This window comes from Danio rerio, chromosome 13 (genome assembly GCF_052040795.2).
Source record: "Danio rerio strain M-AB ecotype USA chromosome 13, GRCz13ab, whole genome shotgun sequence".
Classification (NCBI taxonomy): Eukaryota; Metazoa; Chordata; class Actinopteri; order Cypriniformes; family Danionidae; genus Danio; species Danio rerio.
In genome coordinates, this window is record NC_141033.1 from 44995746 (window position 1) to 45023509 (window position 27764).

At 35.7% G+C, this 27764-nt stretch overlaps 3 protein-coding genes across 20 annotated transcripts in view; 1 reads left to right on the forward strand and 2 right to left on the reverse strand.

The window, feature by feature from the left end:
- The window catches only part of marchf5 (membrane-associated ring finger (C3HC4) 5), a 42414-nt gene extending 35314 nt beyond the window's left edge, over positions 1-7100 (reverse strand). For 3 of the 4 annotated variants that reach the window (XR_015505230.1, XR_015505229.1, XM_087278094.1), the window contains exon 1: positions 6760-7100. Coding sequence is in view for 1 of the 4 variants with exons in the window: in NM_001082827.2 (NP_001076296.1) it covers positions 6760-6803 (44 nt within the window). In the remaining 3 variants the exon portion in view is untranslated. 4 annotated transcript variants of the gene reach the window in all.
- Positions 1-27764, reverse strand: part of kmo (kynurenine 3-monooxygenase) — a 177739-nt gene that overhangs the window by 122400 nt on the left and 27575 nt on the right. The window lies entirely within an intron of this gene.
- cpeb3 (cytoplasmic polyadenylation element binding protein 3) overlaps positions 6544-27764 on the forward strand; it is a 64987-nt gene continuing 43766 nt past the window's right edge. For 4 of the 15 annotated variants that reach the window (XM_087277264.1, XM_087277265.1, XM_088651151.1 and 1 more), the window contains exons 1-3: positions 9464-9586; positions 14059-14759; positions 21633-21717. In XM_087277264.1, coding sequence (XP_087133390.1) covers positions 14067-14759; positions 21633-21717 — 778 coding nt within the window. In that variant the 5' untranslated portion in view covers positions 9464-9586; positions 14059-14066. 15 annotated transcript variants of the gene reach the window in all.

A 27764-nucleotide genomic window follows, 5' to 3' on the forward strand; every position in this document is an offset into this window, starting at 1 on the left:
GACTATAGAATACACAAGACATGTCACTCGTATACTTTTGAATAGGGAAAAGTGTAATTGTCAAAATGGCTAACGAAGCCCCACCTTCTAGTACAGGAGCCAATCAGCGATTGCTATATGGCGAATGAAGCCTTCCTTTTAGTACAGTAGCCAATCAGCGATCGTTATAGAATGACAATTCTTCAAGGAGGGGCTCTGACCAGACGTGAGTTTCTGCAGATTTTTTGTGATACGAACATTTAGAAATGAAACTAAATAGATAGTTGTTGTTTAATTTTATTGGTTATTCATAATATGAAATGTAAGCGTAAGCTTGGCAAGTAGTTTTGGAGAATTTGATGTTTCCCCATTCAAACAAAATGCCCAAGCATACTGCCCGAGAGGTGTTTTAAAGATGGCCGCCGAGTAAAATGACTTGCCTCAAAGGGACTTTGGTACACACTCGAATAGTGGGCGATTTCAGATGCAGCCATTGGCTCCTTTTTTTTAAAGGTCACCTATGTTGAAAAATCTACTTTTCAAGCTGTTTGGACAGACATGTGTGTAAGTATAGTGTATAGACCAGGGGTGGCCAACCCTGGTCCTGGAGAGCCACCTTCCTGGAGAGTTCAGTTGCAACCCATATCAAACACACCTGCCTGTAATTATCACGTGGTGTTCAGGTCCTAATTAATTGGTTCAGGTGTGTTTGATGTGGGTAGCAACTAAAATCAGCAGGAAGGTGGCTCTCCAGGAACAGGGTTGGCCACCCCTGGTATAGGCTGTCATATCGGGGTAATATAAACACACCCAGTCCTTTTTTTCTTTCAATTTAACAACATAAAAACGGTGGACCAATTGGAGCAGTTTTCAGACTGACCGCAACTTGACGTAGGAGTGCGGTCCCCCCGTCCACCAATATTGTTTGACAGGTGTTCATCACCATATTCTCAGTTTGTTGTTTCACGTCCACCATTTTCAGCATGTGAGTCAAAGTGATTTCACTAAAGAAACACCCTTGCTCTATTTTTAGATGCAAGGCTCATTGGGCTCAGCACAAGATCAACATTCACCACATGATCACTCTAATCGGAATTATTGTTTGTACCTTAAGGTAGGTTTGCAAATAAGTGTTCTTTTCATTGCATCTACCTTAAACTTCAGCCATGTGCAATTATCGCGGTCACAAGCTCCTTGTCATCTTAACTAGGTGCAGCTGGAAAGTGCAAGCATGTTACCTCATGTGCGCGTCTCTCCATTGGAAATAAAATAACGAACTTGCCTGCAGGTCGCACACCAGAAGCGCCGCTCTGTGTGGCGCAACGCTTTGCGCGGCGCGACGCTTTGCATGGCGCGACGCTCAGCGCATTGCAGTGCCATGATTTTTAGAATTGTAAACATGGGTTTCTATCAGGGTACACACAATGGCGCTTCAAGCCACGATTCAGGACACTTCATGCTTCTGCCGCGCCACAGAGCACCATCTGAATAGTTTTATTTTAAATAACATGCGAATGTGCATCTCTGAGTGTGCCGTGTCGCGGCTCTGGTTCCTCAGTCAAAGTTAATTCAGTGTGCGTGGTTATTAATCTCGGTGTACAAGCTCGGCACTTTAAACTAGCACACAGTTGGCTGTAAAACTATACAAAGACACAAATGATAGTGTACTCTCTGCTTGGTCTGTATCCGAGTCGTACATATACAACTGAATGCTGGTCCTCTCACTCATGGTGCTTCTCTCTGTCTGCCTGTCAGTTGTAAACACAGAGTGGGGGAGCTCTTGGCTCATTTTTCCTCATTCAAAACTATACGAGTGACACCTCTTAAGTGTTCTCTAGTCTTTGAACTTGCATAGGCAAAAACCCATTTACTGACAATCAATTAGAAACATAACACCAAAAAGGCTCCATATGATGGTGGGTTATTTCCAGACACCTTCAAACGCGACTCAGACGTTCATTCGAAAAGACAACCTGCTTGATCCATGACGATGTGGAAAAACACATCAAAGCTGCGGTGAGAAAAACAATATGGCAGAGAAAGTGAAGTTTTAAAAACAGCCAAAACAAATGGAGCCAGCTTTCTGAATACAGCCGAGAACAAAAGAGGCTGATAGAGTGTCTGCCACGTAAAGGTCAGACAGGATTTAAGCATGACCCCCGTCTTTCCAAGCGCAGGAGAGCTGCAATGCGGAGAGAGCAGCTGCGGGTGGCAGGCCTCGATAAGGCCGTGTGCTGGAGTCTGATAGAGCTGCATGCTGCCGTACGGATATCTGCTCTCACACAGATCTGTGAAGCTCGTTTCCTCAGTGATGGACATTAGAGATGCACGCAGGATCCATTTGAGAGAGATGAGAGCTTTCACCATGACAACTGACACAGATATGTGGACAAACAGGCTAATGTGCCAGTAAACCACTTTACTGACACCAGTCTGTCCGGTACTTTCCTCTCAATACATGTTTCCTCTAATGTGAAAAGAAGTACGAGGAGATGAAGTGTTACTTCAACAAAGAAAAATGTACTGTATATATGCATGGCTCACTAATGATCAATAATTACGAAACATTTGTATTAATAAAAAATGAATAAGAGCTGATTATGAGATTTTCTAAAAGAAAGAAATCAAGGTCCAATCCCAATTCTACCCCTTAGCCCTTCCCCCTTATTTTGCACGTTCACGTCAAGGCATAGAGATGTCCCAATTCTCTTAAGCTTGAAGGTGTAAGGCTAAGGGGTGAATAGCCCTCAAAAAGAAGATTTTTCAGGACCACGCTCAAAATCAAGGGTTAAGAAAATTTCCCAGAATACACCTGCCAGAACGGCAGTATTGCTGAACCCGGATGTAAGGAGATCCACAAATTAGTATTTTTTGTCATTATTACGAATTTTTTCAACAAACAAACATGTTTTAATATATTCATAACCGCGTTTTTGTTTCACCGTCATGCTTTTTTTTTAAATGCTAAATTTCGCGATCTATAATCCACAATAATAACTCCTGTATAGTTGTCCCACAACATTTTGACAGTCGAATACCCTGTCAGAAAAGTCTAGTGGCTTGGAATGGGCTTTATACAGTATCTGCTCTAATGCTAGTGTTGTTTCGGTGTGTTTACATAGATGAATATGGCCACTGTGTAAATGCACAGTATAGTTATGATCTTATTGCCACATTAGATTATGATAGCATGGTATATGCCTTCTTTCTGAAGATAGATGCCAAAAAATAGCACAACTGGAACAACTACAGCAGTTGCCTTTGTCTGATCTCACGTGAAGCAAAAAAATTTGGGAAGACATATAATGACTTGTGCAGGTGCTGTCCCAATTCTTAGGGCTAAATTTTGAAGACCTTCCCCTTAACCCTGCAAGGGCCAAGGGGAAGGGGTAGGAGTACAAAAATAGAATTGGGATTGGGCCTAAATGAACATGCTCAAAATGAATTATGAAATGCCATTTTAATTACAATTTTTAATGAATACAAAAAAATGTCAAGAGAACTGTATTTGTTTACAATAGAAATCCACTGTGTTTAAACATAAGTTTGGCCAAAGGAGAAATGGTCGTACTGAGGGGCCGATCACACCTAACACGCTTTATGCGTGTACCTTTTTTGAATGGTTTTCTAACGGCCGTGAGCGTTTTAACCGCCTGCTGCGCCTCGCATTTTTGCTGTTGCACACCGTGTGCTCGGAGTTGAAAAGAAGTCAACTCTGAGTGGAAAAGCGAATGTAGTGAATACCAAAAACAACATTAAAAGTATCTAAAAGAACCTTGTATGTAAAAATGTAAGAAATCAGTTGAAGTAATAGAAGAATGATGTGGAAAGATGTGGTAATGGGGTGAGGAAAATTATAAGCTTGCGCTTCATCCCGCTTTATTTCAATCATGATGAAATGTATTTTGTTTAAAGAATTGTTTAAAGTGTATGATTTTTAAAAATAAAATAAATCAAATCAAATGTATTTACGGTCACGTTTGGTCTAGTTGTTGCATGCTGCATAATACTATTTTTTTAGGCCTTTACTAACACATCAAAGCTCCTAGCATCTTTCCGCTAACAAATAAAAGTAGCACGCCAGGCTTTTTCCGTTGGCTTAACTTGCTGAATCGTTGCTTGTCAGTGTGTAGAGAATGTCTGAGGAATGACATGCGTTTATCTGATGATTGTTCACGTTTGTCGGTTTCTGTCGGTACAGTGTGAATTGGCCTTAAGACTGCCGTTGACAGGTCTGCTGGACTGTGCCTCATCAGCAGGCCAGTGCAGTAATCTCGCTTATTTTGCAAGCACTGCCTGGCCCTATGTGGAAAACAGCACAGTCTCAGTGGAAAAAAACATAGACAAGGTCAGAACACCAAACAGCTTGACCCAATGAATAATTACTGAAGTCAGATTTTGTCCACGTCATTTACCCAACAAATGCTCCTATATTTAGAAAATCTGCAATTACAGGGAAGAGGCGATGTACTGTTTATTTATGACCCCTGAGGGTCAATGCACAACAACAGTGTCACTATAAACTTCTCCAGGGCACGCTGTCCTCTTTATGGGTTCATTAAAAGAAAATCTCCAGATACTCACGGCAAGAGCTTTTTTTACCCTGAACCGTCCCGAAAGCATCTACTGACCTGAGCAGGTGTGCGAGTCAGATCAAACAGGCAATCAAGCCTCTTATGACTTAAGCTGTTTTACTATTAAAGGAATATTCTAAGGTCAGAACAAGGTAAGCTGTGCTGTAGTGTTGATTAACACATGAATCAACTCACTGAACACTTTGAAGAACAAAGTAAACCGGTAATGTAATGATGAGCATATTCTAAAGTCAACATTATCATACAACATTCACTCACCGGCCACTTTATTAGGTACACCTTACTAGTATCGGGTTGGACCTCCTTTTGCCTTTTTAATCCTTCGTGGCATTGACTCAACAAGGTAATGGAAATATTCCTCCGAGATTTTGGTCCATATTGACATGACAGCATCACGCAGTTGCTACAGATTTGTTGACTGTACATTCAGGATGCGAATTTCCTGTTCCACCACATCCCAAAAAAGCTCTATTAGATTGAGCTCTGGTGACTGTGGAGGCCATTTGAGTACAGTGAACGCATTGTCACATTCAGGAAACCAGTCTGAGATGATTTGCTCTTGATGACATGGCACGTTATCCTGCTGGAAGTAGCCATCAGAAGATGTGTACACTGTGGAGGGATGGACATGGTCAGTAACAATACTCAGGTAGGCTGTGGCGTTGACACGATGCTCACTTGGTATTAATGGGCACAAAGTGTGCCACGAAAATATCCCCCACACCATTACACCACCAACACTAGCCTGAACTGTTGATACAAGACAGGATGGATCCATGCTTTCATATTGTTGATGCCAATTAATTCTGACCAAACCATCCAAACGTCCCAGCAGAAATCGAGTCTCATCAGACCAAGCAACGCTTTTCCAATCTTCTATTGTCCATTTTTAGTGAGTCTGTGCAAACGGTAGCTTCATTTTCCTGTTCTTAGCTGACAGGAGTGGCACCCAGTGAGATCATCTGCTGCTGTAGCCCATTCGCCTCAAGGTTGGATGCGTTTTGTGTTTAGAGATGCTCTTCTTCATAACTGATTGTTTTGTAACGAGTGGTTAATTGAGTTACTGTTGTCATTCTATCAGCTGGAACCAGTCTCGCCATTCTCCTCTGACCTCTGGCATCAACAAGGCATTTGTGCCCACAGACTTGCCGCTTACTGGATATTTTCTCTTTTGCAGACAATTCTCTGTAAACCCTAGAGATGGTTGTGCGTGAAAATCCCAGTAGATCAGCAGTTTCTGAAATACTCAGACCAGCCCGTCTGGCACCAACAACCATGACACGTTCAAAGTCACTCAAATCACCATTCTTTCCCATTCTGATGCTCGGTTTGAACTGCAGCAGATCTTCTTGACCATGTCTACATGCCTGATTGCATTTGCATCAGTTGCTGCCATGTGTTTCGTTGATTAAAAATATGCGTTAACAAGCAGTTGGACAGGACAACCTAATAAAGTGGCCGGCGAGTGTACTTAAGCAAGAATTCTGCCAATTTGAATTTACATAACCAGAAGTTTAAAAATTGAATTTAATCTACTTCATAGCTCATATACTAATATATATATATATATATATATATATATATATATATATATATATATATATATATATATATATACACACACACACACAAAATGGCAAATACACTTAAGCCATATAAACATTTAAGGTACTGTCTGTATAATATAGACCCATAAATTTCATTTATGCAAAGGAAACGCAGCATTATAATCTAATATGTAGACATAGTCAAAAATTACTGTTATTTACTATTAGTTTATGCAAAATTTAAAATACAAACTTGACACAAAAACAGTATGCTATTAGTGTTTTAAAAATACATTTAGTACAGGGCTGATATACATATGAGGTTATGGATGACCATAAGGATTTAAAATATATAAACAAAGGAGCAAATCTAAATCAAAACAAAATTAAAATGCCAACTCAAGGTCACGCCCCCTCGCCAAAGACGTCACATCATGCAAGTAACACAATTAGCATCTCTTTGCAAAAGCAGAATCGCTCTAACGTTAAACCTGCAAACAATCTCTCCTTAGACACTCTTATTATTCGTTAGGATTACTTATATATGCGATTACGAATGTTAATACCTCTATATGAAGCTTTGACAGGTCGACATAGCTGGCATTAGCCGTTTGTTTACATTTGTTTCTTTCACTTACCTGTCCACGATCTGCTGCATTACAACCGCTCCTTCTTCTGCCATATTTACATGAGTCCACGCACTAGTTATCGAGTAAAAAAAATACTTTAGTATTATCTTAATAATAGAGATTCAACCGTCAGGCCGCAGTGAACGCTAACGCGATGCTAACAACGCATATGGCTACCTTACTGACATCAAACGACAGCTGAAATCCGATCATAGACCATTGAGATCAATTAATATAAACCGATCTGTTAATGAATATTCATAAATGCCAGTATTTCCAGAAACACGCAGTGACTCCATTGACTGCGCGTGAGAAAACGCGAGCGGACGCGGCACCGCGCTTGTGCGAGCGTTAACTTCGGAATCGCGAGACCGCAAGTGCATTCTGGGACGTGTAGTCTTTATTCCATGTAGCCAAAAATATAAAAATTTATGTTCTCGCAGAGGCAGGCAGCCCAGAGCAAGAGAGACTACGCCTGCTGGAGCAACATGAAGATACATATTTGGCTTCAGAATACCTCGTACTGTGGTAAGGAGAGTGAACATATTTCAGCACAACTTAAAAATGACTGGAATGCATGTTTTATTTAACTGCTTACTGAAAGGGATTCAGTAATAATAATACATGTGATTAGTGAGGGCTTGATTCATTTCATATAGCACATACCTTTGGAATTATAGTGTTTGTTTATTGCTGATGTGTTTTGATATGCTATATAAATATACAGTGTATACACATTGTATATAACATATAGTGTTTTGATGTCAAGCATTAATATGCCTCTTTAGCTAGGCTATATTTCTGTAAATTCACTGTAGCATATTTACTGCACTGTTCTCTATAAGGAATGTACACCTCACATTTGACCCATGTGAATAGCTTTAAATACAATAAGAAAAACCCAGTTGGTTACTTGTGATTAAAAAACAATAATACATAATAAATAATCTCTGTATTAGTATTAATGAGTGTTCGTTTAGTATTTAATGCAGAGATATCTGAGAGAGATCATTGCATTTTTAAAATAAATCTCTATTAAATTAATGTTGGCTTTGTATGCTTTTAATTGTGTTTATTTTGATATTTGAATTGATATTTAATAACCAGATTAAACATACTCAAGTAAGTTTGGGTTATAAAATGGAAAAATTCTGCTGCATTACAAACCCTCCTTCTTCTGCCATATATATTTACATGAATCCACGTACTAGTTATCGAGTAAAAAATGTACTATAGTATTATATTTAAAAATAGAGATGCAATCGCCAGGCTGCAGTGAACATTAACGTAATGCTAACATTGCATTCGGCCACTTTACTGTGTTTATTTCAGCCTGATCTCACGAGAACATGTATTTTTCGTTTTGTCGGTTTTGTGGCTAATTCGTACGAACTAGTTCGTTCGTACAAAATTGTACGTTTTCAAAAAGGAGGCGTGGCACCTAACCCCACCCCTAAACCCAATTGTCATTGGGGGATGAGCAAATCGTACAAAAAATGTACGAATTAGATCGTACTACTTCATACGATTTAGTCACTAAATCAAAAAGTTACAAATTGCCGTTAGATTGTTTTGTTTATTTTCATAATCAAAATCACCTACTGTGTTTATTTTGATAATCAAATATCAAAATAAACACAAAAAAGATCTGATTTCAGCTGTTGTTTGATGTAAACAACAGCTGCAATCCAATCTTTTTTATTGTGTTTATTTTGATCTTTGATTTGATATTCAATAAACAAATTTCAACATTCAAAAGTTCAATAAAAGCGTAAATATTGTGTTATAAAATTGAAATGTTCTTGGGTAGTTTCAGCATAACATCATGCAAAACATCACTGCACAATTAACCATATTACATGCTATTAAGATGTACTCAAAGAAATCTAAAAAAAATCTGATTAATGTATAAAATGAATAGAAAAGTAATCGAAATCGACATTTAGAACCTATAATCGATCTAATTTTCCAGGTCAAATTTTTTCGCTTACTTTCCCTATCACGCGTGGAGTCATGTGACCCCGCTCTGGCTGATTTATACTGCTGCATCGAGCGCACTCATATGGTCAGACGCAGCCTTCATGCGGTCGCATACAATAATACACTATAGCCTTTATACCTTCTACTTTTATTATGAAAAACATTGAAAATAATTTATTTTTTCCAAAAGTGCAAGTTATTTAAAAAGTGACTGCTCATTTTAGGCAATGGGTGTTTTAGTTTACTTTGTTCAATGTTGATGCGCAATAAACAATCATTGATAGTACATAGTGTGTGTTTCTTTCAATTATTATAAAGTCAAGTAATGTAACTTTCATTAAAAAAATCCCTCACCTGTAATATGTGAGCATATTTACTGTACAAAACCTGTCAGTGAACTATGAGGTCAAAAAATAAATAAAATAATAATTGTTCATTAATCGTAATCGAGTTAAAATTTAGATTTTAGCCAAAACGCATAAAAGCATTTTATTTGTTTTTTTTTTTATTTTTTATTATGACTTAAAATTATACATTTAGAAGCACTGGGACCACTATGCATTTGAAATGAAACCTAAAACACTACCGTGATTTGCATATTATTCCATTATAAGCTTCACAACAAATCCCCAATTTTGCCTGCCAATCATAAGCTTCACAACATGTCACAGTGAATTTGACGGCTGTTCCGCCCGAAAAACTACAATTCCCACAATCCCTCGGTGCATCAGCCATGCGCCGCAGTCAATCAGCTGTTGAGGCGACTGCAGAAGGGCAGCTCATCTGTCATATCAAAACCCAGGCGAGACAAACAGAAATAGCCTTATTTACAGAGTCCCAAAAGCTGAACGATAAGGTAAAGTCTCATTCATGTACAGCAGGAAAAACGAAAGCAAACGGGAAAAAATGTCAAGCCATCAGATGCATGTTGTGTTTAAAAATAGCTACAAATGAGTTGTGTGCGGCGGATTGGAGTGTTGGATTTGGTTTCTTTCCCTTTCCAATTATCCGGTGCATTTTAGCAATGCATTATCATGTTCGTGCATGTGCTGTGAAGGTATAAAGTAGTCTGATTTGCTGTCATTTAGGTGGTCAGCGCGTTCTCTGATGTGATGATTTCTGTAATGACCTTGAATATGCAGCTCTAATGCAGCAAAACGAGGATTAACTGACGGAGTATTTTGCAGAAACGCTCTTCATCTTGTTACGATCGTCTGTTCTGATTAAAATTGATTAAAGGTTGAGTTCATAAATCAATCAAGCTCGCTGAAACTGTCGCATTCTCGGCCTGTTTTTCATGGGAATGTTTTTGGCATCGTAGAATCCCCCAAGAGGTGTTGAAACTGATGTACTTTTTTCATTAGGCTGAGTAAAATCTCTTTTCGTATATGTTTTGATATGCAGAATTGGTAACCCTTCACCTAATGGGCAAATAATGAGACATAATTCCTGAAGAGTGCAAACTGAGATCTGTGTCAGATATAATTGTAATACAGTCAGACTAAAAGCTCTGAAGTAAAAAAAAAAAAAAACATCCAGAGCTGTTGGGATCTCTGTTGCGTAGATGTTTTGTGCAGCATTGCTGGGTGTAACCCAAGATCCTGCAGCAAATATAACCTAGTTGTTGCTGAGCCGTGCCATGGACTGTTGTACACCACCCAAGTCTGAACATACATTTTGCAAAGTTACTCTTATAAAGTTCTGATTGTATAAATACGTTAAAACAGATATGTCTGTTATAAACAAGATGCACAATATTCTGCACTATGTACATTAAATATAAAGCCAGACCAGTTTCAAAAATAACACATTTACAAAATAGAATTCATTCATCCACACAATTCACATTTACAAAATATAATTTGTGAATTCACAACACAATTCAAAAATACACTAATTCAATTTGTATATTCAAAACATAATTTAAAAATACCAAATTCAATTCATAAATTCAAAACACGATTCATAAATACACAAATCCAATTCGTAAATTTAAAACACGATTCATAAATACACAAATCCAATTCGTAAATTTAAAACACAATTCATAAATACACAAATCCAATTCGTAAATTTAAAACACAATTCATAAATACACAAATCCAATTCATAAATTTAAAACACAATTCATAAATACACAAATCCAATTCATAAATTTAAAACACAATTCATAAATACACAAATCCAATTCATAAATTTAAAACACAATTCATAAATACACAAATCCAATTCGTAAATTCACAACACGATTCATAAATACACAAATCCAATTCATAAATTTAATACACGATTCATAAATACACAAATCCAATTCGTAAATTCACAACACGATTCATAAATACACGATTCATAAATACACAAATCCAATTCGTAAATTCACAACAGGATTCATAAATACACCAATCCAATTAATAAATTCAAAACACGATTCATAAATACACAAATCCAATTCGTAAATTTAAAACACAATTCATAAATACACAAATCCAATTCGTAAATTTAAAATACGATTCATAAATACACAAATCCAATTCGTAAATTCAAAACACGATTCATAAATACACAAATCCAATTCATAAATTTAAAACACAATTCATAAATACACAAATCCAATTCATAAATTTAAAACACAATTCATAAATACACAAATCCAATTCATAAATTTAAAAAACCAATTCATAAATACACAAATCCAATTCGTAAATTCACAACACGATTCATAAATACACAAATCCAATTCATAAATTTAATACACGATTCATAAATACACAAATCCAATTCGTAAATTCACAACACGATTCATAAATACACAAATCCAATTCATAAATTTAATACACGATTCATAAATACACAAATCCAATTCGTAAATTCACAACACGATTCATAAATACACGATTCATAAATACACAAATCCAATTCGTAAATTCACAACACGATTCATAAATACACCAATCCAATTAATAAATTCAAAACACGATTCATAAATACACAAATTCAATTCGTAAATTTAAAACACAATTCATAAATACACAAATCCAATTCATAAATTTAAAACACGATTCATAAATACACAAATCCAATTCGTAAATTTAAAATACGATTCATAAATACACAAATCCAATTCGTAAATTCAAAACACGATTCATAAATACACAAATCCAATTCGTAAATTCACAACACGATTCATAAATGCACAAATCCAATTCATAAATTTAAAACACGATTCATAAATACACAAATCCAATTCGTAAATTTAAAACACGATTCATAAATACACAAATCCAATTAATAAATTCAAAACACGATTCATAAATACACAAATCCAATTCATAAATTTAAAACACGATTCATAAATACACAAATCCAATTCGTAAATTCACAACACGATTCATAAATACACAAATCCAATCAGTAAATTCACAACACAATTAATAAAATTACAAATCCAATTAGTAAATTCACAACACAATTAATAAAATTAAAAATCCAATTAGTAAATTCACAACACGATTCATAAATACACAAATCCAATTCGTAAATTTTACAACACAATTCATAAATTCACAAATCCAATTCGTAATTTCACAACACAATTAATAAAATTACAAATCCAATTAGTAAATTCACAACACAATTCATAAATACACAAATCCAATTCGTATATTCACAACAAAATTCATAAATACACAAATCCAATACGTAAATTCACAACACAATTCATAAATTCACAAATCCAATTCGTAAATTCACAACAAAATTAATAAAATACAAATCCAATTTGTAAATTCACAACACAATTCATAAATACACAAATCCAATTCGTAAATTTAAAACACGATTCATAAATACACAAATCCAATTCGTACATTCAAAACACGACTTGAAAATGCACAAATTCAATTTGTAAATTCAGAACATGATTCATAAATACACAAATCCAATTCATAAATTTAAAACACATTTCATAAATACACAAATCCAATTCGGAAATTCACAACACGATTCATAAATTCACAAATCCAATTTGTATATACAAATCATGATTTAAAAATACCAAATCCAATTCGTAAATTCAAAACACGATTCATAAATTCACAAATCCATTTTGTAAATTCACAACACGATTCATAAATACACAAATCCAATTCGTAAATTCAAAACACGATTTGAAAATACAGAAATACAATTTATTTGGCGATAATATTTATGCTTGTAACTTACGAATTCACAAATTGTGTGTTGTATTTATGAATCAGGTTTTGAGTTTACAAATTGGCTTTTCTAAACGTGAATTGTCCTGTGCATGTATGAATTTTATTTTGTAAATGTATTTATTTTGAGACTGATTTGGCTCCATTATTAATACATTGGTAAGAATAAACATTTACATACACATTGACATAAAGTGCACAAAGCTATTGCACAGGGTCATGGCTTTTGGCATCAAAACAATAAAAGTGTAATACCTTTTTTTTCTCAGACATTATAATGTGTCTTGTTTATTTTTTCCATCAATATTATGACCTTCATGCTTTTTTACCATGCTTTACAGAAAACACCTACTAAATACCATTTACTGTAACTGTAGTTTATTAAAGAACTCTTGTCAGGTATTGTAAATAAAATTATATTTTAACGACATAAAAAAAAAACAATTAAATGCAGCCCCACTAATACATGTTCAGTTTAAATCTTAAATGGTTTTACCTATTTGTCAACAAGACATTTTTTATCTTTTGAATTTTGTATTTGTGAAGACACCAAAATGTATTTGACCCATATGCATTATATTGTATTGTATAGGGATTGACATTGTTATGTGTTGTGTTATGCACTGAATCAAAAATATCTGTAATTACCAGCTGTCATTCAGCAACTGTCACATGTTGGATGTATTGTTTATTGAGTCTTACGACAGTTTTCAAATGAGTCTACTATCCAAAACACACTTAAAACGTAAACTTCGTTTATGGCATTAAAACTGTGTAGTGTTTCTCTTATAACCTTGCTGAAGGACGCAGCTGTATTTATTGACGTATGCAAATTTATGGGGCGGAGCTTACAAAGAAAAAAAAACAGGAACAAGAATCAGTTTCTCATTTCTGTCTGGAGTTCCGGTGAGAGAAAAACGAGACGTGGCGAAAATTGGCGAATATCGGTGACCTCCGAGCTTTTCTCGTGTTTTCGCGTTGGGGACACATGAGTGAGGGGGTTAAAACCGGAGTACAGACAGATCCGGTGCCGCTGATGGCTGATCAGTGGCTCATTAATAATAATAATCCCCGCCCGATCGTTGTGATCAATAACAACTGATCGTCTGTGTTTCAGCTCAAAACATGCAGGATGATTTACTGATGGACAAAAGCAAAGCTCAGCCTCACCCGCACCAAGACCCGTCAAACACAGAGCCTCCATCCACCCCGACCCCCTCCGAGCCTCCGATCCTGGACGAGCAGCACCACGTCGGTCACTCCGAGCGGCTCGCCATGGAGTCTCCGGTGTTACCGGGTTTGGGTTTCCCTCAGGATTCCTCTCTCTCTCCGTCGTTCGGCAGCACTTGGTCCACCAACACCGTGGACGAGGGCTTTTTCCAAGGGATTCCGTCTGTGAACGGAACGATGCTTTTTCAGAACTTTCCCCACCACGTCAACCCGGTGTACGGTGGGAATTTCTCCCCGCAGATGAGAAGGTCTCCGCTGGGAGTGAACCAGAGAAACCCCTACAGTCACCAGACCCTAATTAATAAAGTTGCCGCCTCGTCCGCGTCCTCGTCCGCCTGGAATAACCACCAGAACGCGGTGTGGAGCTCCGCGGCGAACCCGTGGAGTGGCAGAGACCCGCGGAGAGGGCTCGGGCTGGGCGTCCCGTCTCCGCTCAACCCCATCTCCCCGACCAAAAAGCCCTTCCCGAGCACTGTTATCGCGCCCCCGAAATACCAGAGACCCGGAGCCCTGCAGAAACCCTGGATGATCTCAGATCCTCCAGAGCCCTTCAGAACTGACAACAGCAACAACATGCTGCCATTTCAGGTGAGATTCTTCACTTCATCAATAGACGTAAAGCATAGGGCTGAGGTAAAGTTGGTTTTATATTCGCGCATTCCGACATTCTCCTTATTAATATAGTCTATAATTTCAGAGCCTATTCTTTACAGATAAATAGTGAAATTGTTTTAGCAGCTAATTAGTATGAAAGTAGGCTACAACATTGTTCACAGTCAAATAGCTTAAATGGTGTTGTCTTGAAGGCACTTGCGTGCGATTTCAGACCGAATATTCAAAGTATGTGCGAATATAAAACCAACTTTCAACCTCAATAGCAAAGCGAAATTTTGTGTTGGTATAGACTGATAGTACGAAAAAATGTGTTTATTCAAATATAAAATGTTTTGAATTACAATTTGAACACACAGAACACACATTTAATTGTGGTAAAAAGTTTATAAAGGCATAGCCTAAAACGTAATTTATATACGTATTTCTTTATGATAATCATAAAATAGTTCATTGACATTAAAAAAACTCCCTAAATAATCTCAGAACCAACAAGAGCAACAATATGCTGTCCTTTCAGGTGAGATTCTTCTCTTAGAAAGCAGACATTTATATATAAATCCATTTATTTATCATAATAATTGTCTAATACAATAAATAAACGAGGTTCATTCACGTAAAAACTGTTTTGAGTTACAATTTTTTCACGGGTAGTAGGCTACATTTTATTGATATCAAAAAGTAATTAAGCCATGTTTCGTCATAAAACACTGAAATGTTGTTGTTTTTACCTGAATGACTTTTTATTTTCATGTCATTCAATGATATCATTATTTTCACTTTGTTTTTGACAGTGCTGCTTTAAAATTGTCAGAAACACCAGTTATTCCGAATATAGGGAAGTTATTTTGAATTGTTTCCCAGCTGTTTCTATATATGTCATTTGTAAGGTGGAAGGGTTCAAATTCCCATCAGAGTTTGTCCCGCAGCTCGTTTGGGGGCGTTTAAAGGGAACACCACTCGAATCTGATTGGTGCTTGTGGAGTGAGAGGGCGGGGCCTGCTCTGCTGTCATGAACGGAAACATTGTAGCCATATACTGTTGACATATTCTCAGATGGAGGATATTGATATTTCTCTTTTATCAAAGCAGTTTGTGTTCATTCCTTGGATTGTAAACGTGTTATCTTATTATGGTCAATTATATGCAATGGTTTCTCCATAATTGCCTGGGATTATACTCATAAATGGTTTTTGATGAGTCATGCATGCTGCCCTGATAATAAAAGATTGTTTAAATTGCCCTTTTTGTTGATGAACTTCAGTAAAAATAAATAAATAAATAAATAAGTAACCCAATAAATTCTAACTCAAATTTGGAACAAAAAACGATGATTAACAGGAAACAAGGAGCTAATTGTGTGATTTGTTTTTATAATGCAGCCTTTAAGAGACGTATATACTTCTGGTAATACTGACTTTCTAGGCTGTATGTAGCGTTATAAACAGATAATTAATCTTTATATAGATGTGCATTGATGATCAATTTGCACATTTGCATTTATGTATTTAGCCAAAATGCTTTTGGTTAAAATGACCTACAAAACAGAAGAGCAGTAGAAAAGCAGTTGGACCAACAATAGAGAAAAGATTCGTGAGTGACATCCCACTTCATCTAACACGGTATTTGTCTCATTGTTTTATAAAAATAAAAATAATAGGTTTAATTATTGTCATTTTAATTAAATGCATCACCATTTCACCCAACATTGGCCTTTAAAACACAGTCAATAGTGTTATTTTTAGCCCCATTTCATACAGTTCTGTAAGATGTATTTTGACTTTATTCAAAGAATACCTTTGATAGATTCACTCAACATTGCGATCAACAAGGTTTCATGCCTTCATTTACTTTTATAACACTTTTTACAAATCAAATAACTATGTAAGGGTCCCATGAAAGATTATTATTTTTTTATTTTTTATATATATATCAAATGACATAATCTAAGGGCCCCATAAAAGAGTATTTATTTATTTATTTGTTTGTTTATGGACTAAATATCTCAATTAACATAATGTAAGGGCCCCGTGAAAGATTTATTTATGGACTATATATTAATAAAGGGACTAAGTCAAAAAGAAAATGTATGAATGAATATATATATATATATATATATATATATATATATATATATATATATATATATATATATATATATATATATATATATATATATATATATATATATATATATCAGAAAACAGAATGTAAGGGCCTCATGAAATATTATTTATTTATTTATTTATGGACTATATATATATATATATATATATATATATATATATATATATATATATATATATATATATATAAAATAACATAATCTAAGTGCCCTATAAAAGATTCTTTCTTTCTTTCTTTCTTTCTTTCTTTCTTTATTTATTTATTTATCTATCTATCTATAGACTATATATCAAATAACAATGTAAGAGCCCCATGAAAGATTAATAATTAATGAATTAATTAATTAATTTATGGACTATATATGTCCAATAACAGAATGTAAGGGGCCCATAAGGAATTATTTATTTATTTATTCATTCATTTATTTATGGACTATGTATACACACACACACGCACAAATACATATATATGTGTGTGTAAGGGCTCCATGGAAGTTTATTTATTTATTTATTTATTTATTTATTTATTTATTTATTTATTTATTTATTTATTTATTTATTTATTTATGGAGTCTATATACCCTGTAATAGAATGTAAGGGCCCCATGAAAGATTATTTATTTATTTTATTTGTGTTTTTATTTACTTATTTATTTATTTATGGACTATATATCCAATAACATTATTTAAGGGCCCCATGAAAGATTATTTTTTTATTTATTTTATTTATTATTATTTTATGGAGTATATTTTAATATTATATTTATATATTTAAAAAAGTAGTATATTTAAAAAGTATTAATACAGTTTGTTTTTTTATTCCAATTAATTAAAAAAAATGTATATAACGACAGGTCAGGTAGGTTTATTGACCAAGGACATTTTAATGAATCTTTGTTTTACTTATTGCTTAATCTTATTGCTTGTTTAATCTTTTAAAATGAAAACAATCAAGATTAAAATATTTCTGAATCTTTTGAAATTGAAATTAAGTCTTTTATAAGTTTTTATTATTAGTGTTATTATTAGTAGTAGCAGTACTAGTATTATTATTATTATTATTTGTAGTAGTAGTAGTGTTGTTGTTTTATTATTATTATTGTTGTTGTTGTTGTTGTTGTTGTTGTATTTCTATCACAATTCAAGTTAAATTAATATGTAGTGTTTTTGTGATATAACAATTATTTTTCTCACATAAAACTACTCTGGAGATTAAGCTCACGTTCGTGTTTTTATATAGTGAGATGACATGATATAAATTGTCTGTGCCTTTATGTGTAGTAAAAAAACAGCCCATTTATGATTGTTATTAACTGCACAGTCCTATTTTTGATTTGTGTCACCAAAAATTCCCAAATTCCATAACATTCTGCAGCTACTTTCATTTTCATGACGGGAATTCACAGATTCCTCCTTGTTTTCTGCATCCTAGAAATAAAACAACCGACCACATTTTTAAGAACTAGAAGCTCTATTAGGCGGGCAAACAGACTGCCACAATTCAAGATATGGCATGTGTGTGTGTGTGGTTGGTTAATGCTGAAATATGTGTGGCTGGTGTCTGATAGTGAGTGAAGTGAAGAGCTCAGCGTTTTGATTGCTCATGATTTTCACAAAGTGGACAGATTTTTATCTGGAACCTGAGAGGGGAAATATCGCTTTTTGAATGCTCAGCCAGTTGCGTGACAATAGGCTCGATGTGCAAACAATGTGCTTCCCTGGGTTGGCCTCTGCCCACTGCCGGATTCATCCACACACACATAGACATTCACTGACTCGCTCTCTCTTTCACTTATGCTTCATTCTCCTGCTCATTCTCTTCAACTTGTTTGATCGCATATAGTGTGGACTGGCCATCTCACCTGATCCGAGTCTGGCTGTGAGATGGCAGGAGAAATATTGAAGTAGAGATGATGACGCAGATTAACCATCGTGACCATGAGGCACAGCACGAGTTAGAAATTCATAGCGCTTCTGAACGAAAAATAGATAAAGCTGCCCTGAGCCATTATTTCTGATGTGTTTTACTTGTTTAACTGCACAGTTTATTTTTATATATTTATGTGTATATGCTGAATCATTATGATGACACGCACAACCACACACACACACACACACACACATATACAGTTGAAGTCAGAATTATTAGCCCCCCTTTGATTTTGACTTTCTTTTTTAAATATTTCCCAAATTATGTTGCAAGGAAATTTTCACAGTATGTCTGATAATTTTTTTTCATCTGGAGAAAGTCTTATTTGTTTTATTTCAGCTAGAATAAAAGCAGTTTTTCATTTTTTTAAAATAATTTTAGGGTCAAAATTATTTGGAAAAATAGTAAAATATTATTAACTGTCATCATGGCAAAGATAAAATAAATCGGTTATAAAAAATTAGTTATTAAAGCTATTATGTTTAGAAATGTGTTGAAAAATAAACAGGAGGGCTAATAATTATGACTTCAACTGTATATTTACATACATAAAATAAAAAAGTTAATAGTTGGTTTTAAGGCTGCTCTGCCCTACAGTGTCTTTCCTTAGTTCATCTAATTACTGTCGTGGATGATTAAAAGGAAACTGTAAATAAACTACATTACTATTTGTATTATCATCTCTAATGTTGTTTTCAACCTGTCTCTCTTTTTTTAGGTCTATATTAATTTATTTTAATTTATACATTTAATTTATTTTTTGAATTAATTAGTTTAATTTATTTTTAATTTGTAATTTTTAATGTAGGTTCAGTGATTTCACCTTTAAGGCGAAGAATAGCTTTTTTAATTCCCTTTTAGTGAAATAACTGAATATAAACTTAAAAATAGTTCTTTTAGAACCATAAATTTACCAACACATGGAGGTTTTTACATTTGAGGAACTGGAGTGACTCGCCTGATTACAGTAACGTCCCCCCTCAACTGTAAAACTTTTCTATACAGACAGTAATAATCCAAATAAGAATTTCTGCTAAAGGTAATACATCCCTGACATTTCAGTCGCTTTTCTGAGCTTTAAACTCCCGCTAAAATGAGCTATGGTTTTCTCTGTCCAACTACAGCGTGCGTTTCGTTTACAAGCGAAAGAGGGTTTAGCTCGACTTGAGGCAAAAGTTGATTAGTTGCCCATGTGTACTGTCCAATCGCATTTTTTACCTCGTTTTTTTTTTTTTTTTTTCAACTCGAGAAAAGCATGTAGCAAAAAGAAAAGAGAAGCAAGTGGGAAATAGACAGAGAAAAGCATTTGTCAAATGCTTTTTTGAAAAGCTATTTAAATTGTGCATTTAAATGCATTTAAACTAATCTATAAATATACGTTTTTATTGTTTAATCAGCGTTTTAAAACATCAATTAAATAAACTTTCATAAAATTGTCTCTATATATTTAAAAGTTATTTTTAAATGCATTGCTTAATCGCTTTATTAAATGACGTTTAAAATCACAATTTAGATAAGCACATTTAAAAATGTCTATTTATTTTTCCATTAATTGTTGATTTAAATTGTGATTTATTTATACACATTTAATGTTTCAATTATTAAATGAATAATTTGATTCTTCGTTTTATTTCTAACTGGCACTCCTGGTCCTCCATATTTCCCCCTCCATATCTCTCAAAATGATCTGAGATAATGCATTTTGTGTGCTTCCTCGTATTCATCTAGACACATTGTCATACACACAGACACACACATGCTTGCTAACATATGAATATACTGATATACAAAAATATCTGTGAAAGCTGGCATTCGGTTTATGTTATTTGGTTTGTGTTAACATTGTAAAAATCACAGACAAAATAAGACAAAAAAGTTAACAGTAATACTGAAGTGGACTAAAATCATGAAAAATTAGAAAAATTTTCTTTGATCATTTTGTACGTGCCTATGTAACCCCGCCGGTCCTACACCACCCAACCCACTACGAGCCGGAATCGAACCGGCGATCTCTCGAATGAGAGTCGATTGCTCTACCAAGGAGGCTAAAGACCATGGCCTCTAGTGACTGTCGCTAGAGCACCTTTAGAGGTCAGAGGAGTGAGGTAAACCTGCACAGCACTTACTAGCTGGCCTCCGTTACACTCACCCCCTAAACCTCACTCACGTCCGGGTCACGGCACCAATGCAACCCCGCCGGTCCTACACCACCCAACCCACTCCGAGCTGGTATCGAACCGGCGATCTTCTGTATGGGAATCGGTTGCTCTACCAAGGAGGCTAAAGACCATAGCCTCTAGGAGTGAGGTTTACTTGCACAGCACTTACTAGCTGGCCTCCGTTACACATGTGTGCGTGTGTGCCCATTTATAACATTATTTTGCGTGTAGAGGACACTCGCTACCATTTCTGGAACCTGTACTATGAATCTAGATTAGCTGGCTAGCCAGTTAACTTTCAGTTTAGTTTGCATCAGTCTTTGGTTTTAGGTATCATGAAGGCAGCTCGATGTTATCACTCTTTGTTGCCATGATTTTAAAAAGCAGCTGATCCGAGCTGCATTCATGGTACCTAAAACCCAGAATTGTTGTAAACTAAACTGAAACCTAACTGGCTAGCCTGCTAATGTGGCTTTATGGTACTGTTGTTTAGCTTGTGTTTTTGTTTATTGGATAAAAAATGATTTGGTCCAAAACTTTGGGATTGACTCTAATTAGAAAGGCTGTGAAATGGTGGTGCAGTGTGACACATCTTTCACCTCTGACCTTTAACACCTTTCCTTCTGTCTTTCAGGATCGGAATCGACCCTTCGACCCCTTCAACTTGCAGACTTTGGAAAACTCTCTAATGGACATGATTAAGAACGACCATGACAAAGGTAAACACCACCCTGCCGCTGGTCCACCAATGACTATCGCTGATATTTTATGGAGGAATCATTTTGCAGGTTAGGACTGTTTAAACATCCACCCTTCTGTGCTCTTTTGGCGTCAGATTTTTCAAAGCATTTGATTACCTGTTTGTATTTTTATGTTTATTTAAATAACTGATGTTCTGTTCATTCTAAATAAAAATAATAAGTATATTATATTATTTGCAATTATACATTATATAATAATATCATTTTATAATAATATAGTAGTATTGTAAAATAATATCGTTCAAAAGATAATGTTAATGCTTCATATATGTTTATATATGTATATTTTATTCATATATTATAGAGTATGAGTATTTATTTATTTATTTTTTAGATTTTAATACTTTTATTTAGCAAGTATACATTAAAGCTGATTTATACTTCTGCTTCAAGCGCATGTGTATGGTCAGGCGCAGCCTTCACGTAGTTGCAAAGATGTAACAACATGCCACAATGATGCGTAGCACAAGCTCTGTGATTGTTCGTCCTGGTAGTGGTGATGAGTCTGGGCGGTCGTGATGGAGCGATTGTTTACAAGTGTCAAGTCCCATGAAGGAGCTCCAGATGAAGACTGTTGTTTTGTGTTTACTTTATGATTAAAGTTGTTGCACGTCTGCCGGTTCCCACTTCTGAATGATCGAGTTTGAGCTACTTGGAGGGTTTAGAAAAAACAAAAGACCCGCAAAGAAAGTCAACTCCGAGGAACATAAAAACCTACTGCTAGCTAGCAATTCGGAAGTGTAGTTGCAGAGAAACACAAACAGCACGCAGAAATATAAATGCACGACTATGTGCAAGGCAGGCAACATGGGTCAAGTATAAACCAGCCTTTTCTCATAATTTATTAAAAAGTATTTCTAATATTTTATTTTTCAAAAATCATATAATACTGAATTCTGAAGCATCATGTGACCAGAAGCAAAAGAAATAAATTATGTTTCAATGTGATAATAAATAAACAATTTTTGCAATGATTTGTAAAAGGGCTGGACGATATTGGACAAAAACTAATTTTTGGAATATTTAATCTGTCTGCGGTATATATTGCGGTATGAATATAATTTCACATGATCACTTAAAACTCAATCTGGAATGAAATTATTTTTACATTGATTGGATCATTTGTACAGGAGTATCTGCATAAAATACAATGCAATTGAACAAATACAAATTAATTTAATGATTTTCTGTGGAATCTAAGAGTATTGAGCTACAGAAATACATTAACAATAGATTAAATCAACGTCCCTTTAAGGCAAGTCATTTCACTCAGTGGCCATCTTTGAAACGCCTCTCGGGCAGTATGCTTGGGCATTCTGTCTGAATGGGGAAACATTAAATTCTCCAAAACTGTTTGCCAAGCTTACGATTACATTACATATTTGTAATCGGCAATGAAATTAAACAAAAACAATCTCATAAGATCAGTTTTTAAACGTCTGAATCAAACAAAATCTGCATATTTTCAGGTTGCCTAAGCAAATGCTCCTGCGCACTCGAAATGAACGAGATCACGACACCAACCTCATTTATGGCCGTTTTACATATTTTTAAACTCTGAATAATGCTTCATCAGATCGCACTGGTTTTCTGAAGTAATCCACAACTTGGTCTTGATGGTGAATCTCCTAAAGAAATAACTGCGACTCTTTTTTTTTGTTGTTTTACAAGTTTATGAGCGTTTGAGTTGTTGCTGTCATGTGATGTGGGTTTGACAGGATGGACTGCACCTCGCGTTCGTTTTCTTACAGATTACAAAACCAAAAAACTTTTGTTTTCATGTGCACTTGGTTCATTTAAAAGCACAGATTTCACGCTTTATGTGTATATATAATCAAAGCAAGTACTTGCTGAGATTCCAGTGCATTAGATCATCACCAAACCGTCATAAAAACACAAGTCTGGTCTGAGCTTCTCTCCCAGAGATACGTCAGTCTATAGTGATCGATGACTGGCTCCTGTACTAGGAGGTACCACAAAAGACAGCATACAATGTATACAACATAAAACAGAAAACAGCATGCTCAAATAACTCTGGTATTAAAAGGTGACGTTTCAGTTTCCCTTTAAACACAGACTATTCTAATAGACATTTGGGGCACACAATAGAAAAGGCCCAGTCTTCCTTTTTCTTTAACTTTGATTTGGGAACTTTAATTTCTGAATTGATGACCTTAAACATGTAGCAGATATGATAACAGTGACAAGTTCAGATAAATATGAAGATGCCAGACCTATTGAAAAATATACAGAATACCAGTGCTGAGATACCTGGGGGTAATGTGCTCAAATTTGCCAGAAATAAGTCTGGCAGCTGCGTTTTGGACCACTTGTAGGCGATTTATATAGGATTGACCAATCCTTTAGAAATAGTGTTGCAGTAGTCCAGAAACTGTACTGACCTAAAACCTTTAAGCAGTATGGCAAATAGAATATAAAGCTCAACTGCAAATATTCAGAAATTTTAAATAGTATTTTAGCCTTTTTTAAAGCTGTATTCTCCATAAATGTGATCATCCCTGCCTCCGCAAAGACCGTTTTAGTTGTTGTCATCAGGTGTGGGAAACGTCTCTCCTCAGATGTTTTAAGATCTCACTCGAGTCCCATGGGACGTCATGAGAGATGACTTTCCTGCTGTAGACAATGGGAGCGTGTGATTGTGTAAAACTGGAGGCCAGGGAAATTGTTTTTATATGCTAGATGCATAGAGAGCCTCAGCAGGGGCCCCCCGTCTCAGGTCTTTTTCCAGATCTAGGGAATAGCTGGGTAGATTTGAGAGCTCCTGGGTCGAATGTGTCTGTGAGAGTGAATCTGGCGGTTGGAGGATCTGGATTCTTGAGTGATTACTCCTGGAAAGGTAGAGCTGAAAATCCTGACCGACTACCAGACGCCCTGGCAAACGGCTCACCTCGAGCAGATGTCTGTGAAGTGGGATACGGACTGAAAAAGAGACCATTTATCTGAACTTTCTTGGAGCGTCCTAATAATTCTACTTAAATTTCTGAAGAATCATTTTCTTCCAATGTATCTTTAGGGATTGTGTTTCTCCCATGTATCTGTGTTTGCGCGTGTGTGTACAGGTTTATGTGGTTTACAGTAGGGCTGCACGATTTTGGGAAAAACTGTAGTAGCTGAAGGCAGATTCACTCTGCTTTGACTGAACTCTTAGAATTTCTAATTTACTTGATCCTAATGATCTGAGTGATCTGTTAGGTTTGTATTCAGTGAGCATTTCTGTTATGTACTGAGGTCCTAGGCCATTTAGTGTTTTATAGACAAGTAATGATACTTTAAAATCTATTCTGAATGTAACTGGGAGCCAGTGTAAAGACCCGAAGACAGGTGTGATGTGCTCTGATTTTCTGGTTCTGGTCAGAATCCTGGCTGCAGCGCTCTGCAAATGTCTGACTGTCTTTTTGGGAAGGCCAGTGAGGAGTCCATTACAGTAATCCACCCTGCTGCTGATAAAAGCATGAACACATTTCTCTTTGGAAGCAAGCATCCAGTTCCTGTTTTTGAGATGATGGTATGCTAATCCGGTTACTGCTTTGACATGACTATTGAAACTAAGATCTGATTCCAGAATAACACCAAGACTCTTGACCTTATTTTTGTTGTTTGACATTTAGAGCCAAGGTACACAATGACATTCTCTCTGTTATACTGAAGAAAGTTTTGGCACATCCTTCTGTTTTGTTATTCTGTGAGATATATTGTGATATAAATTAGGGTTGGGTTGATAGACAATGTCATCGTCCATTGCAATCCTCACCGGCATCGTGATCCTCTACCCCGCCCCCGTCGCAGCAACAACCCACTCGCAAAAAATGCACACTTAGGCCCTGTTTACACTAATACTTTTTAGTGTTAAAATGGCGTTGAAGAAGGAAAAGATCCACGTCCACACTGGCGTTGCATCTAGCATTTTCGAAATGATCTCTCCATCCACACTATATAGCTGATAACACACATCATTGGTCTACATATCGAATATTGCATTGTTTAGCATCAGACTTAGTGTTTTTCTTCAATATTCATGTTCATAAAAACACTATACTGTATTTCTCAATCAGAGTTATTTCATTCTAACTGAAAGTGTCTATATAAAACTGACTTCTATTGAATGGAAATGGACAATTTTGCTTTAAGCTTATATATATATATATATATATATATATATATAGGGTGATGCAGTGGCGCAGTAGGTAGTGCTGTCGCCTCACAGCAAGAAGGTTGCTGGTTCGAACCTCGGCTCAGTTGCCGTTTCTGTGTGGAGTTTGCATGTTCTCCCTGCCTTCACGTGGGTTTCCTCCGGGTGCTCCGGTTTCCCCCACAGACCAAAGACATGTGGTACAGGTGAATTGAGTAGGCTAAATTGTCTGTAGTGTATGAGTGTGTGTAAATGTTTCCCAGAAATGGGTTGTGGCTGGAAAGGCATCCGCTGCGTAAAAACTTGCTGGATAAGTTGGCGGATCATTCCACTGTGGCAACCCCGGATTAATAAAGGGACTAAGCCGACAAGAAAATGAATGAATGAACAGCCAATTTTATATTTATATATAAATTTAAATCAACAATTTATTTAAACCTTTTTTATTTTTATTTTTTTATCCCTCATTTTATTTTGAATCAAATGGTAAGCTTAAAAGACTCCTTTCAAAAAGCAAACTATTAACTATTTTTTGTGCTCTACAGGCAAAAAAATCTATACTCATTTCCTCAAAATCCATTTAAATGTTGATGGTAAAGCATTGTGAGCCTGTTCAATTTTTTCAATCAACATCAATCCAATTCCATCAATTTTGAGGACATGTTGTGTTTTCTAATGCAGAACAGAATAATCAGGTCACAGTCTCTCTATTTCCAACTCTGACACAAACACACCATCACAAAGATGCCTTTGTGCAAGCTCGTGCGCACATATTTCTGTTGGACTTCTCACATGATCTGTCTTGTGCAACTGTGACCAAAGGTTTGGACTAAATCGCTTGGTTTTCTCAGCGTCATATGTTTTGAAAAATCTTCCAAAGCTCGACTGATATTGAGGTGACAGTCACAGCCTGGCAGCCGCCAGCGTCTGATTTCATTATGCCCAATAACTCAGCCATAATGATCATACTAAGCTAGCTGATGAGAGAAGTATATTTGAGGATACAGTTTCTGCACATCTGCACCGACCGGTTCCTCTCATTACAGTCAGAAGTAGGAAACGGGTGACCTGTAATCTGGGAGGTCACCTGGGTTCACTCGGGGCTCTTTTTTGACCCTGTAGGCCAAAGTTGAGACTGTGTAGCCAAGATCATGATGCAAGATGTTTGTCAAGCCTGGGCTGGTGCAACTTTGAACGTTGACACTAATAAAAGTATCTTATGGTTCACAGTGCAACTCGTCCAGTTTTGAAGACACTGGATGAAAATATTATGTATAAAGAGTGGGGATGCACTTAAAGGGCACCTACTGTATCATGCAAAGTCAACTTTTGGAAGCAGTTTGAACAGAACTGTGGGTTGGTATAGTGTGGCTACTGTCATGATATGAACAAAATCAGAGCAAATCCATGCCAAAGTTTTCACCAAAATAGCGAAACCAAATCCTTTTTGTAAAGGGCTTGTATTTTACAGTACTGTAAAAATAAAAAAATCTACAATGTCTCTGTCAATGTTTTCAAGCAATTCTTTTTTTACCAAAGTCACACAAGTGCTAATTTCACATCTGTCACATGCGTAATGGAGATGTGTCACATCCATAATGAAGCTTTTTCAGCATAAATGCAAAAATGTCAAATAAAAACCAAATGAATGATTTTGTTCTACAGAGAGCAACTCTTAAAAAATAAAAGCTTCTGCCAAATGATTACATTTATTGAATTTGATATCAAAATTGAACTTTACGTTGTAATTTTGATATCAAATTGAATAAAAGAATGCGTTAAGTGTATTTGTTACTTTATTATATTTGTTAATATTAATGAATGCGTTGGCTAACATGAACAAGCAATAAGATTT